The sequence below is a fragment of the Micropterus salmoides genome, unplaced genomic scaffold, assembly GCF_014851395.1.
Source record: "Micropterus salmoides isolate LMB-PRFRI ecotype aquatic unplaced genomic scaffold, ASM1485139v1 Ms_hic_scaffold_18, whole genome shotgun sequence".
Lineage (NCBI taxonomy): Eukaryota > Metazoa > Chordata > Actinopteri > Centrarchiformes > Centrarchidae > Micropterus > Micropterus salmoides.
Window position 1 is genome coordinate 9,588,395 of NW_024040928.1, and position 14,060 is coordinate 9,602,454.

The 14,060-nt window shown below is 40.7% G+C and overlaps 1 protein-coding gene across 1 annotated transcript; it reads right to left on the reverse strand.

Annotated features, from left to right (window-relative positions):
- On the reverse strand, positions 1-13,764 carry LOC119908493 (solute carrier family 23 member 1-like). Its single transcript, XM_038726205.1, has 13 exons — positions 12,996-13,764; positions 12,773-12,875; positions 8,403-8,549; positions 7,867-8,024; positions 5,943-6,102; positions 5,541-5,722; positions 5,121-5,241; positions 4,802-4,958; positions 3,175-3,428; positions 2,903-3,067; positions 2,692-2,800; positions 2,481-2,576; positions 1-2,279 (listed from the first exon to the last, which is right to left on the reverse strand). Exons 2-13 carry the CDS (start codon positions 12,818-12,820, stop codon positions 2,068-2,070), a joined length of 1,809 nt encoding a protein of 602 aa, XP_038582133.1. The 5' UTR covers positions 12,821-12,875; positions 12,996-13,764; the 3' UTR covers positions 1-2,067.
- Positions 13,765-14,060: the final 296 nt, after the last annotated feature.

Here is a 14,060-nt window from a genome sequence, read left to right on the forward strand (position 1 = left end):
ACCCGAGTCAGTAAATTTTCTGGATATCAAGAATTTAACAATATGCACCAGTACAATATTAGCTTTTAATATGACAGGTGTCAGATGTTACTTTTCCAGCAGCTTTTGTCACAAGAAAGTAACAACAAACAGGAATTACCCAGTAGTGTCTTTGTTGATCCTATAAATACAGTACAATGGCAGTTTGTAGGTCTTTCCGGATATCTTGCTCATATCAAGCATCACTGTGAAAGCCAGTTTCATCCAGTATTTCCAAGCACTGACGTATAAGATATATCCACCACTGAGGTCAGGAAATGAACAGGCATGATTCTGATGGCCCACTAAAGAGCCAAGGGTTTCACCTGACTTATATTATAATAATATACCATTGTTATTGTCCCACGTTGGTTGTGTGAGTGCTTGACACCAAGTTTCCAAGCATGTTGCCAGAACTCTTGTATTGAACAGGAAGCTATCAATACTCCCAGAATGTGTGCAAAATGGATACATCCTTCTTCTTTATGTATTAGCAATTATGTCTTGGCATGATGAAATATTTCATTCTCCTTGAGCCCATGGGAAGTAATTGCCTTCAGGTCTCGACCGCATATTTATTCTCAAGTGCCTTTTAAATACATTTGCTAAGAAGACTGTAAATGAGACCATCTGAAATATATTTACTTATGTGTGCACTCATTTTATATTCTGTATTTACCCTGTTTGTGTCTGAATGAATGAATCATCAGGAGTGTGTAGAGCAGTATCTCACATTTGCCTTAGTATTATCCCCATCTAGTGGTCACAAATACACAATCTCTCTCTCTCTTTCTCTCTCTCATTTTAGTCTGTCTCTCCTCCTGCAACTCCTTAATTCCATTTGCGGTCATATTTATGTCAAAAAGATAAACTTGGCATTTGAAAGCTTTCAAGAGCCTAAGATAAATCTCATAATGTGCCTGAAAGCTGGGAGGACAGATGATAAAATGTCGATTTCAAAAAGAGACAATAAAAGCAATTCCTCAAGGCTGAGGTTTCAGACAAAAAAAGACGGTTCTGGTAAATTTGAAGCATTGCCTGATCAGCAGAGAACTGCTGAGTTATAATCATTTCCCACTGAAATGCAGATCCCTTTCCAAAACACCAACATACAAATTACATTCTGTAATTTGTTCCCAGGGAGGTGCCAAAAAGACATCCAAAGAAAAGGTGAGATTTTTGTCAGTGCTAATCTGAAATAACATTAGAGTGAGCAGTCAACCATTGACCAGTGGTCAAAATGGGCTTCTGGGAAAAATGATGGCTCCACAGATCAAAGCGTCACGCCATATCCCACCTGTCAGAGTCAGTAAGAAAGAGGAAATGAATACAGAGAGAAAGAGATATAGGCATGGAAGGCAAAGGAAAAAAAGAGGATGTGCTATCTATGCTTGCTTTTGCAGAAGAAAACACAATAACAGCTAGAGGGTTGCTGCTGTGGGGTTTCAAGCAGCTGCCTAGATCAGTCTGAAGATAGGGCTGTGTGATAATACATTTATCCACAGGCTAAATTTAATTTCCTTTGAAAGAGGAGAATGAAGAGCACATTATTCTAGTTTTCTGTCTGTGTGTGTGACCGGCTGTGTTTTATTGGAAGAATTCTGAGTAATGGTGGAACATAGTGACACTTTGATCATTTAGTCACTCTATTTTAATTGGTGTTGACAGAATGTGAGAGCTACAGTTCACACTCCGATATTTTTATTTCTCTCTCTGTGGTCAGGCTGTGAAAACATAGCTTACACATCAAAATTACACCCACAGCTGGAAGCTTTGCTACATGTAAAGGACAGTAAACATAGATACATTTACTCTAATTGTATTATTTAAGAAGAATTAGTGCAGTGACCAGAATTACATTCTGCATTTATGTTATTTTTTAATAGGCCTACTCATATCCTCAGCAACTCTCAATGACTGTAACAGATGAATAATAAAAAAACAATAAGCCAGAGATCCCTGACAATATTTCTGCAACCCTTGTTTGATAAGAAACAGCAGTGTGACCTAAAATTCTATTATTTAATAATAACACCTCTATTTCAGATCTTATAGAGCCAATTCATCAATGACCCCTGTGTTGGGAAGACTTCTGTGGCCCTTCCATGGGCAGAAAGGGATGTAACGAACCCAAGATTGAGATGAGAGGCAAGAGGTTATGCCAAAGGGGAGGTCATACACCTCATTAGTTCCCAAGGTGTTGCTAGAGTCCTCAAGATGTACTTTGTCCCAGACAAAGATGCCACGCTCACGTTTGGTCCCTGAGACAGTGGTATAAGAAAAAGACTATAAGAATTCAGCCATATTCCACACCTTACTTTATAATAACACACATGTAATTTACATTCACAAAATAGAAAAGATGTGATTTACATAATGATTATAAGAGGCTACATGGAGCTGTTGTAAGGCTGCTATGTGTATCAAATGCAATTTCATTCAATAACAAAATTCCACCTTACCAGGAATTGTGTTATCTAGGAAGAAGCCAAGAAATCCTCCTACAAACATATGGGTGGTCAACAATATGTGTAACACTTGGTCTACCTCATTAATACCTGAGTTACACACCAATGACAAAAGAAAAAAATTATTAGTGCAATAAAGTCAAAACACCTTAAGATTGATATGTATCACTAAATGAAAAATGGAATAGTTCTTGGTAAATTCTACCTGTTTTTAATAAATCTGGATTCTTTATTATCCAGTTTGGAATGACGAGTGCAGAAAACAGGGAAAATCCAAAAACAAATATATTCCTGGAGGAATTCATGTCTGTGGACTGTAAAATGAGACATGTCAGCAAAATTCTGAACAGCAAGGAGCACAGCACTTGGGAACAATCTGGCTGACTACCAAATCATATTTCATGCTGTGTGTTTACCTGCAGATTAGAAATTCCTGCTGCAGTTATGATTCCAAACATGATAAGGAACATTCCTCCAACCACAGGGGTGGGGATTGTTGAGAAGATGGCTCCGATTTTACCCAGCATCCCCATCAAAATCATGAAAACTCCGCTCAGAAGAATCACCATTCTGCTACCCACCTGTTGTCACACAAAAGAGGTAGTTGGAAATGTGAGAGTTTCATAGACTTGCTTGTTCTGTAATCTGATTTTAGGGCTGGACGTTATTATCAGTCGAAGTGTCTTACCTTGGTGATACCCAGGGCAGCCACATTCTCGCTGAATGAGGTAGTGCCATTGCCAGTGCCAAAGGCCCCTGCCAACAAACAGCCGAGCCCTTCAATACCAATGCCCCGGTTGATGGCGTGCTTGGGGGGAGGAGGGGCCCCTGACAGCTTGGCACATGTGTGGTAGTCGCCCACAGACTCTGCCATGGAGCATAGTATTCCAGCCATTATGCCAAACACACCTGCCAGGCTCACAGTTGGCATGCCCCACTGACCTGAATGAGGAGTCAAAATTGTGATTGTCAGCAATATTGTCAAGTCAAACCAAATTTATTTATGGCACGTCATACAATGTGAGTTCATTGTGCATCACAACAAATATGAATAAAATAAAATGACACATGAATGCATCTTTAAATACATATAAAAAAGAAGACAATAATAAAAATAATTCATCTTGAGAGAACAGATGAAAAAATGACACAGTTAGGTACATTTTATATTATCAGGCAGTTTGCTCCAGGGAGTGGGTCCCATAATAACTGAATGCACCTTCCCCAGGTTTATTACTGATCATGGGTGCAGTTAGGAGGCCAGTGTCTGTTGATCTGAGAGTTCTGGAGGACAACTTTCATCAAAGCTAAGACCAACACAACAGAGCAGGCGTTAAGAAACGAATGACATGATTAATCAGATACGACCTGAAAGGAGGAGCTAGGGTGGAGGTGGATTACAGGCTGCTTGCAGAGGAAGCTGCAAGGGCAGGCAGCTTAAATAAGATGCCTTGTATGGAATTTGCCATTGAATGCTAAGAGAGGAACCAGCTGAGCTGTCAGCTGATGTGGCTGGCTTTAAGATGGCTGCTGTCAGCTGATGTGCTTGTCAGCTGGGCTTGACTTTGTTGCCTGTCTGAACTAACGCTATGCTTGATTTGTAAACGGTAAAGGATATATTGAAATCACTTCTGTGTTTTATTGGAAGAAGGTGAAGAGATCTAAGTATAGGGTGGGTGGGTGGCTCTGGGTGCAGCATTTTGAATGAGTTGGAGCCGTCCCACAATCTTTTTGTGAGGTCTGGCAAGAAGGACATTACAGTAATCTAGCCCAGAAGATATGAATGCATGAACCAGCTTTTCAGAGTCTGACTGAGACCAGATGGATCTGACTTTGGAAACAGTTTTCAGGTGGTAAAATGCTGGCCTAGTTACACCTGTGATGTGGATTGTGAAGTTCCAAGATAACACCTAGATTTCACATTGCTGACTGCAGAGACCACAGATCAGTTTGAGTGGATCTCCTGTCTCTGGACTCTAGCGCCTACTACAAGGATCTCAATCTTGTCTTTGTATAACGGCGGAAAGTTTTGGGTCATCCAGTGTCTGATTGTCACTATTTAATAATCATTTAAAGGGATTAGGTTATCATGTGAAAATAAAGGAATACAGCATATGTAGACTGAACAGTCTTGGGCCTACAACTTAACCTTGTGGGAACCCACAACAATTTGTTAAAATTGTCAGTTTTAAAGTTGGCAAGAGACACAGAGACTGTCTTGCCTGTTAGACAGGTAGAGAGCATGTTAATGACACTATTGCCAGGGATCTTAACACTACCCATCGCCAGCCTACAGAGTAAAATGTTGAACTTACCAGGATATGGAAATGTAAACCAGGGAGCCTCATTCACCGCATTTCCCTTCACATCAGTACGGGCCAGATGGCCATAGTGGGTCGGATTAGATGGTAGGATATCATAGATGGTAAGGAGGTAGCAGACTAACCATGAGACCGCAATACCCAGCAGAATCTAAACAATATCTAATATTATTAACAGTGTCAGTATTTCAGGTTTACTATAAAATACAACAAAATTGTTTAAAAATATATATTTTACCATTAATAACACAGAGCATTATAGTCTAAAACAGTATGTAAATCACAGTATCTGAGTGTATTCCAGAGAACATACAGGCATTATCTGGAAGACAAAGAACTTGGAGGTGTGCAGCTTCTTGGCTTTGCTGTATGTAGGAACAGGGATTGGTATGAGACGGAGATACTGGGAGAACAGGATGATCAGCACTGTGGTCCTGTGTGTATGAGAGAAACATCATTAGCAAGATGATGCAAAATTACAGACTGATATCATACTCAAAACAGGCCTGTGATGACACTATCCCCACTGAAGGAAATTTCTGGCTCATCAAATCTAAATTTCAAAAGAGCTCTGGCTCTTTCCCAGTATCACCAGTTAAGTTAATATCATTTTAGACTGTGACCTCCTGTTGCTAAATTTACAGCCCAATACTGCTGGTCAACACAGTAAAAACATTTTGACATTTCCAACTGGGCAAAGAGGCATTCACCGCAGCAGTCAGTGCTTACGTACATAGCAGAGATGCCCCAGTGGCTGCCAGCCTTGGCTCCAGCTGAATCGTACAGTGACAGGCCTATCAGAGAGACTGTGGGGGCAATGGTTAATGGACCTATGAAGCGCATGAGGAAGCCGATGATACCAAAGAAACCCACCAGGATCTGGAGGAGAGAGGCCACCATGATAGAACCCTGCAGCTTAACGGGAACACAAGAACCAAGAGCATGAGCGTTAACATCATCACTCTTTCTTTGGCTGAGTGACAGACTGTAACAACAATATAACTGGTTACTTCCCGGAGCAGACACTACATGAGCTCACTGAATTAATTATGAGCTCCACAGAAGTGCTGTTATACTTCTTTGTTGGCTTGTTTTTATTTTAAGATGTGAATGCACAATGTTTGTGGTGGCTCACTGCTCTCATGCGGGTCTGCCACACTTCAATGAAGAGAGGTGAAGAGGTGTTGACCAGACTGGCGTTCTGGGTCCAGGCTGGGCACTTCCACTCTGGCATGGACAACATGGCCATGGCAGGTGTCAGCAAAGCAAACGTACCCCCCTGTAGGATGGGAAGCCTACATTTGTGACATAAATGGTAATAAAAAAAACAAAAACAATTTACTGTGAAATTTGTCCAAAACAAAGCAATTAAAGGATGCCATGTGTCTCCTAATCTATAATACTACAGCACAGTATGCAACTGGTTAGCTTGCATTTGATGGACATAACTTTTTTTGTACTTAAAGGCACAGCCGTGCTTTGAACTAAATGCTAATGTTAGCATTCTAACATGCTTACAATGAATATGTTAACATGCTGATGATAAGCAGATTTTAAGCAAATGTTATCAAAAACACTTGCATCTCCTCAACCAGAAGGTTTGGAACAAAATGTATATTGATCTGGAGTGTTTCTGTCTGCCAGAAAAATGTAAGCCCATGTATTCACTCTACTTTAGAGCAATTTTGGTTTCGATCAACTCCTGAGAAAAATATCTAGGTGCTACATTAGCTGCTGATTTTTCTGAATTTCTTTACCATCTATCGCTAATGTTGTCTGTCCATCGTCTGGTGCCAGGCAGGTAGCGTGCCAGAGGTTTTAAAAATAGCTGCTTGCTGAAAATGGGTTGATAAGAGCAGTGAGACTGAACCATAAAGAGAATGTGATGTAAGACCAAAACAGTGAGCTAAAAGAAGCTAAAAAGCTGCAGCTGTTTCAGATACTCCCCTCCAGCAGGAGGCTGCGGTCCATCAGGACCAAAACCTCATGCAACAAGAACAGCTTCTTCCCATTCACAGGTGGCCTCATTAACAAGGCCCAGACCCCCTCTGACACTGATTCCCCTCACTCCCACTTTGTTGGTTTTCTTTTACACATAGTTCTGCTATTCTTTTATAACTTGCACACCTGTTTATTCCACATTTATATATTTTACATTTATTTATGTCAACTGTATGTTTAGGTCTATATCTAGCCCCTAATCACCATAGCAAATTGCTCATACGTGTAAAATACTATTTGGCAATAAAGCTCTTTCTGATTCTGATTCAGTTGGGTGATAATTCTCTGTGAGTTCTGTTTGTCACTGTTACCACACTATTAACATTTTCACATTCAGTGGAGTCATTTAATTTATTGTTAATATAAATAAGCAGATTAGTGGAACTTTAAGACTTGTTCCTTCAAATAGTGTTGAAGTGTAAAGGTAAGAAAGTAAAAGCAGTAGTGAGTGTACCACTTTTAAACTTTTCAATTAGGGTCTAACTGATGTACTTCTGTTAACAGAGCTCATCTCAACTATTGTGCCAATCTTACCTTACAGTGGCTCTCAAACATTTTCACATTAAGGACCACGGAACTCCATTTGATTTTGTCACAGGGTCCCCCACATTAGTAAAATTATAATTATAAATTATAAATGGTGAATTTCACCAAAAGGTGACAGGTTTGCACCGCTGGAAAATAAATTATTCCCCTTATTGCTGGGGACCCCCTGGAAGATGTATGAACATCTTGGAAATTTTTGTTTTTACATTTTTTTATGTAACTGTACGTTTATTATGAATGGATCAAATCTAGAGAGAAAAGTGACGCTCTTTAGATAATTATGTAAAAAGGGTTTGCATAATAAGCATAGGCTTCAGTCTACACCTTTTTCGGTTGTTATGCATGTATATATTGTTTTATTTTCATTGTTTTCCTTTTTTGTTATGGAAAATTATGTGTGAGGACCGAAATAAATTTTGTTGATTGTTTGAACCCACTCAAGGACCCCACTTTGAGAACCATTGCCTTACTGGATGGAGAGTGGTGGAATGAATCAGCATCATCATCCTTACCTGACACCGAAGGTGACCTGCAGCAGGGTGCACAGGCCAGAGACCAAGAAAATGGTGTTAATGAGGTGACTCTGGGTCAGGCTGTCGTGCTGCAGACACAGACCCTCAGAGACAATGAGCGGGATGGAGATGATCGCACCGAAAGCTGTCAGGTAATGCTGCACATGAGAGAAACAGTGATGAGAATGATGGATTGATGGTGCTGACAGCGCACTACAAACACAGAACACAGCAAGAATGCTGGTCTTTACAACATACAGAATGTTATCGCCTTTCTTTTGGCTGAAACAAAGCAAAGAGGGATTGCATTTACCATCACAGGCCGCTACAACACACTTTTGCAATGTTACAATGATGTTTACATGCTGAAAGGAGCGAAAGTTTTAACTTGTCATTATTATTGTCCCAATCACAGTGTCAGTTCAACAGCCACAACAACCAGGAATTTCACAAGACATTCAAAGAGATCTTGTCATAAGTTCGAAATCATGCTGAAGGCTAAAATCAACTTACAACACTGGTATGATTACACCCACCTGAATGGCCAGGAAAATACAAAGGTACCAGGGGGGTACATCAGTCACACCATAGGTTGGTTTATTTCTGTCTTCCTCTGCTATACATCTGCTCCCACTGGTCTTCCCCTCCTTTCCTCCGGGCTGGTAATTGACTTGTACATCCATCTGTAGCACCATATAAAAGAAATGCAAATGCAGACATAAACATTAGGACTGTACCGAAATCGCAACACAAAAGTCGATGGTCTCCTGTCACGGATCCCAGAGACAGATTTAATGCTGATTTAATGCTTATTTAAATTTACCGTTGGCAAGGTCACGGAGTCTATCGCTGTCACCTTTTTTGGGATGAGATGTATAACTGTTAGCTAACTGTTTGCCTTCTTAGCATGAAGCTTGACTGGTATGAGAGACCAGAAATGACATATCTATAAATGCAGAAATAAATAATTAAAAGCAGAAATAAATAATTAAATGCAGAAATAAATAAAAATTAAAAATATTTTTGTAATAAAAAAAGGCTAATGCTGTATTTATATATGCATTTCTACATGCATTTTTTAATTTTTTCTACATTTATTTATGCCTGTATTTCCACATTTATTTTTCCCTGCGCCTGTATGCTAATAGAGTGGGTGGTGCCAACATCAGTCTGAAGCAGGATTGGTTAGCTGGGTGCCGCATTACAAACCAGACAGAAGCAAGTGATTCATCTTGACAAAAGCCAGCTACACAGTAGATTCCTTGTCAAAGTACATGGATTCCTCCATGGTTAGTAGTTTTTGTATTTAAAAGACTTGGTGAAAGAATTACTGCGGAAAGCCCCGTCCAACTTCTCTGGGATTTCAACCTTCAACCAACAGGAATTTTTACTGCGCCATTTTCCTTGTCGAAAGTCTGTGGTAACGTTAAGTGTCTCTAAATTACTTACTAAATCATTGTTTTGCATTTCAATAGAAGCCGCATTGTAGAACAACTTAATATTGATGTCCAACTACACTGCAGCTGGCTGTATGTCTTAAAACACAGAATTCTGAAGGGCGAACGTGGCAGAGTTGATGGCTAACGTTAGCTCCAATGTGCCATTAAATACATGAGCAAAGCCCTTATAGGCAAAAGTACAGTGAAGTCCAGTTGGTAAATGCTCATTACTATAAGTGCAATAAAACCTTTACACGTAAAAAGCCTTAATGTTAATGTTATTAGTCCTGGCACCGAAACGCGGTCTTAAACTGGCCCGGGGCTACAGCTTACTGTTCAGGCTGCAGCCTCTGCTGCTCTGTGTCGGCTCCTGCGTGCACACACACACATACAGCAGCCAGCAGTGGACAAGCTAAATTGAAATCTGTCTGTCTGTAACTTTAGTCTAACTGTTTAGCACATACAACAACCAAAAACCCTCATTCACAGCGAAACTCAGGCAGCTTCGTCAGACCAAGGAGGAGGCCTTCAGAAGTGGGGACAGAATCTTGCACAACCAGGCCAGGAACACAATGACTAAAGAGGTCAAAGCTGCAAAGAGGTGCTATGCTGAAAAGCTAAATAACAGCTTTGCAGCCAACGAGCCTGCGTCATTGTGGAGAAGCCTACGGACACTCAGAAACTACAAGAGACCATCCCCCAACACTGCTAGTACTCAACGACAGGCAGACGAGCTGAATGGTTTCTACTGTAGGTTTGAAAAGCCCAGAGTCATACCTCTCCCCCACTCCAACGCCATCTTCAAGCAGTCACCTTCCCCCTCTGACCTCTCACCTGCACTCAAGATCTGTGAAGAGGATGTGAGCCACCTCTTCCAAAGGCAGAAGATCAGGAAGGCTCCTGGACCTGACAGTGTCTCACCATCGTACCAGAAAATCTGTGCAGACCAGCTGGCCCCCATCTTCACTCAGATCTTCAACAAATCACTGGAGCTGTGTTCCCTCCTGCTTCAAACGCTCCACAGTCGTCCCGGTCCCAAAAAACCCCTCCATCTCTGGACTAAATGACTACAGGCCCGTCGCCCTGACATCTGTTGTCATGAAGTCCTTTGAAAGACTGGTGTTGGCCCACCTGAAGGACATTACAGTGTAAGGCTGGGAAACATCACATCCAGCACCCGGACTATCAGCACTGGCACCCCCCAGGGGTGTGTGCTCTCCCCACTGCTCTTCTCCCTCTACACCAACGACTGCACCTCAGGGGACCCATCTGTCAAACTCCTGAAGTTCGCTGATGATACAACGGTCATCGGCCTCATCTGGGACGGGGATGAGTCGGCCTACAGACGGGAGGTTGATCAGCTGGTTCTCTGGTGCGGTCAGAACAACCTGGAGCTTAACACGCTCAAAACTGTGGAGATGACCGTGGACTTCAGGAGGAGCCCCCCCATCACCATACTCAACAGCCCTGTGTCTGCTGTGGGATCCACTATATCCCAGGACCTGAAGTGGGAGCCCAACACTGACACGATCATCAAGAAGGCCCAGCAGAGGATGTACATCCTTTGTCAGCTCAGGAAGCTCAACCTGCCTAAGTACCTGCTGATCCACTTCTACACAGCCATCATCCAGTCTGTCCTCTGCACCTCCATCACTGTCTGGTTTGGATCTGCCACCAAAAAGGACAGGAGCAGACTACAACGGACAGTCAGGACTGCAGAAAAAATAATCGGTGCCAACCTGCCCTCCATTCAGGACTTATACATTTCCAGAGTCATGAAACGGGCAGGAAACATCACTGCAGATCCATATCACCCCGGACACAACCTGTTCCAGCTTCTCCCCTCCGGTAGGCGCTACAGAGCACTGTACGCCAAAACAAACAGACACAGAAGCAGTTTCTTCCCACAAGCCATCACTCTGATGAACAGCTGACTTCTGACTCATGGTGTCAGGAACAATTCCTGTGCAATAACCCAGTAACTCTGCCTCTAATCAGCCACCTGTCTACTGGTTACCACTTATTATTTATTTATTCACCATTCTCTATTTCAGTGCTGTGCATACTATGTCATATTGTATATACTGTATACCAATACACCTACCTCAGGTCATAAGGTCATAGGTCTTATTTATTTTTTCCAGCATCCTTTGCACTATGCTCCATCACACTGTATGCATGTATGTGTATGTGTACCTGTATATCATATCCACCTTCAACATGTACATAATGAGAATCATAGTTTACTCTTGCATCCTTTGCACTCTGATCACTGCACTACGTATTTGTCAATATGTCTATATTGTTTTGTTCATAGTGTGTATGTTAGTGTTGTCTATTCTGTAGTTTGTGTCTGATTTTATTTTATTATTATTTTATTATTGTGTTATGGTATTATTGTACAAGTAAGCACATCGTGAGCAATGTACAATCCTGAGTCAAATTCCTTGTATGTGTACACATACCTGGCAATAAACTGATTCTGATTCTGATTCTGATTAGTTGGCACTGTAGCTTAAAATGCACACTGCTGTAAACTCAGCTGCTGGCTGAGATGAACCAGCTGCTCTTCTCTAAGGTTACCTGCTGGCAGTAACGTTAAATAACTGCAGGGAGGAGGAGGAGGACAGGAGGAAAGACTGAAACAGACATTTTCATTCTTTGTAAACATCACTCAGTACTGTGTCAGATATCGACTTTATATTGACTTTGCTGTTGTTAACATTAATTTTGCTGCTCTATAAACAACATTTAGTTGTATTTAGAATATTTAATACAAACCCTATATTAAATTTAAAAACAACCAGGCAGCCAATATGCGCACTTCAATATTTTTTTATTTATGGAAAGTGATCATCTCAATATATAATAATGTTATCGTAGATTTTCCTCTCATCGTACAGGTTTGGTCTGTTGGTTGTTTGCTAGGATGGCTGAACACGCAAAATGGTCAAAGGCTCAGATACATTTCATGTAAAGCCAGAGATAGTGCTAGCAGTTAATATTTAGACTAATGAAGTGTTGCAGGCTGCAGTTGTTAACGCTGATTTGAAGTCAGTACATCAGAGAGCAGTAACTGTCTGTTGTGGTAATGCTAATAAGTTAAATATTAGATATATATACACACACAGTAAAATCATGCTTCAAAACAGTTACTCCTACTTTCTGCCGTAATGTAAATATTGAAATTTACAGTGTGCAAGTGCTGTGCATTTAATTAGACATTCTCATTGGTGTACTTACAGTATAATTACAGTATAATGCACAATTATTCTACCCTTGCCCAGCTGTGTACCAGGAATAACCCGAACTCAGTGGAGTGCGATCTTTACTGTTATATAAAAAAAAAATAAAAAGCAGTGTTTCATCTGAATGCTAACAGGTGCCTCGTGATGCTGACTGCTTTAGAAAGAACTTAAAAGTGTCTACATATGGTATATTTTACATGAAAAAGTCATTGTACTTACATCGAATGCAAGATTGTCGAGTCCACCGTTTTCTTTCCCTGAAGCCATTGCAACTGTAGTACAAAATGGACACTTATCTTTGGTTTCTTGAGGTGGAGTTCTCCTAACAAAAGGTGAATACAAAAATAAAACACAACCGCAGAGAAACAAAGAGGCAGACTAAATGCTGAGGAGGTACAGAGAAGGACAGAGTCATCGTCAGATCAGTTGGGAAATTACTCACTTGCAGTATTACCGTGTGTTGTTGGTGTTTTACTGGCGATGCAAAGTGATAGCACCTTGACCTGCTTTTAGTTTTCCTTATCACATTTACAGCTGGTAGTGGCTGTTCATCTCAGGACAAGGTACATAGGTATGTTAATCATTAATATTGAACATGCTCCTCCATCTTAAAAAAAGCACTCTTCAAGACTCAAAAATGTAGTTGCTTTTTGATATATTTATATTATATTTTTATATTTGGGTGCTGAAGCAAAAAATGCTGAAAGGTGGAAATCATCAAACCTCACAGTTCACCTGGAACTTCTCAGGTCTCCACTTAAGATTTTTGATGCAGAGGTTAAAACTTCTAGAGTGGCATTTCTTGCTACTCTAGTTGAAAACAATCAATCCAACCCAAGAATGTTGTTCAATGTTGTGTCACTAATTCTCCCCGAGGCCAGATATTACATGCCGCCTCTCTTTCATTTGTTAATCAGAAGACCTTAAAGATAATTTGTTATTTTGATTTCTTCCCATCAGATTCCTGTGCAGTTCCCCTCTTCTCATTTCATCCAATCTCTCCATCTCCACAACTATGGCAATGGAAATGAAATACTCAGCATGTCCTTTAGATGTTCTTCCTGTAAAATTTATAAAAGATGTTTTTGACACAGCGAGCCCCTCTGTTTTGGCAAATTTTGCAAACTGTTCTCTGTCGTCAGGTTCCGCTGCTGAAATGCAAAGCACTTTGTAACTGTGTTTTGAAAGGTTCGATGTAAATAAAGTTTATTAATATTTCTATTATTACTTGCTATTTTCAGCAGGGTGGATTTCCTATTTGCGAGGGACGTACAATTCCTCTGATCAGTTCCTACTACATACATGTTCAATTGTCCCTTATAAGTTCTCATAGAAGAAAGGAGATGTACGTGTGTTATTAGTTGTTTTAAATACTGACTGACACAAAGATGGATGAATGGATTCACAGATAAAAATGAGGATGACAGGAAGTTTTTGGTTTTTGTTAATGGCTCCATAGCAGGAGAAATGATGTCTTCTCTTAAACAAGGGCAGGCTGCTTACTTTT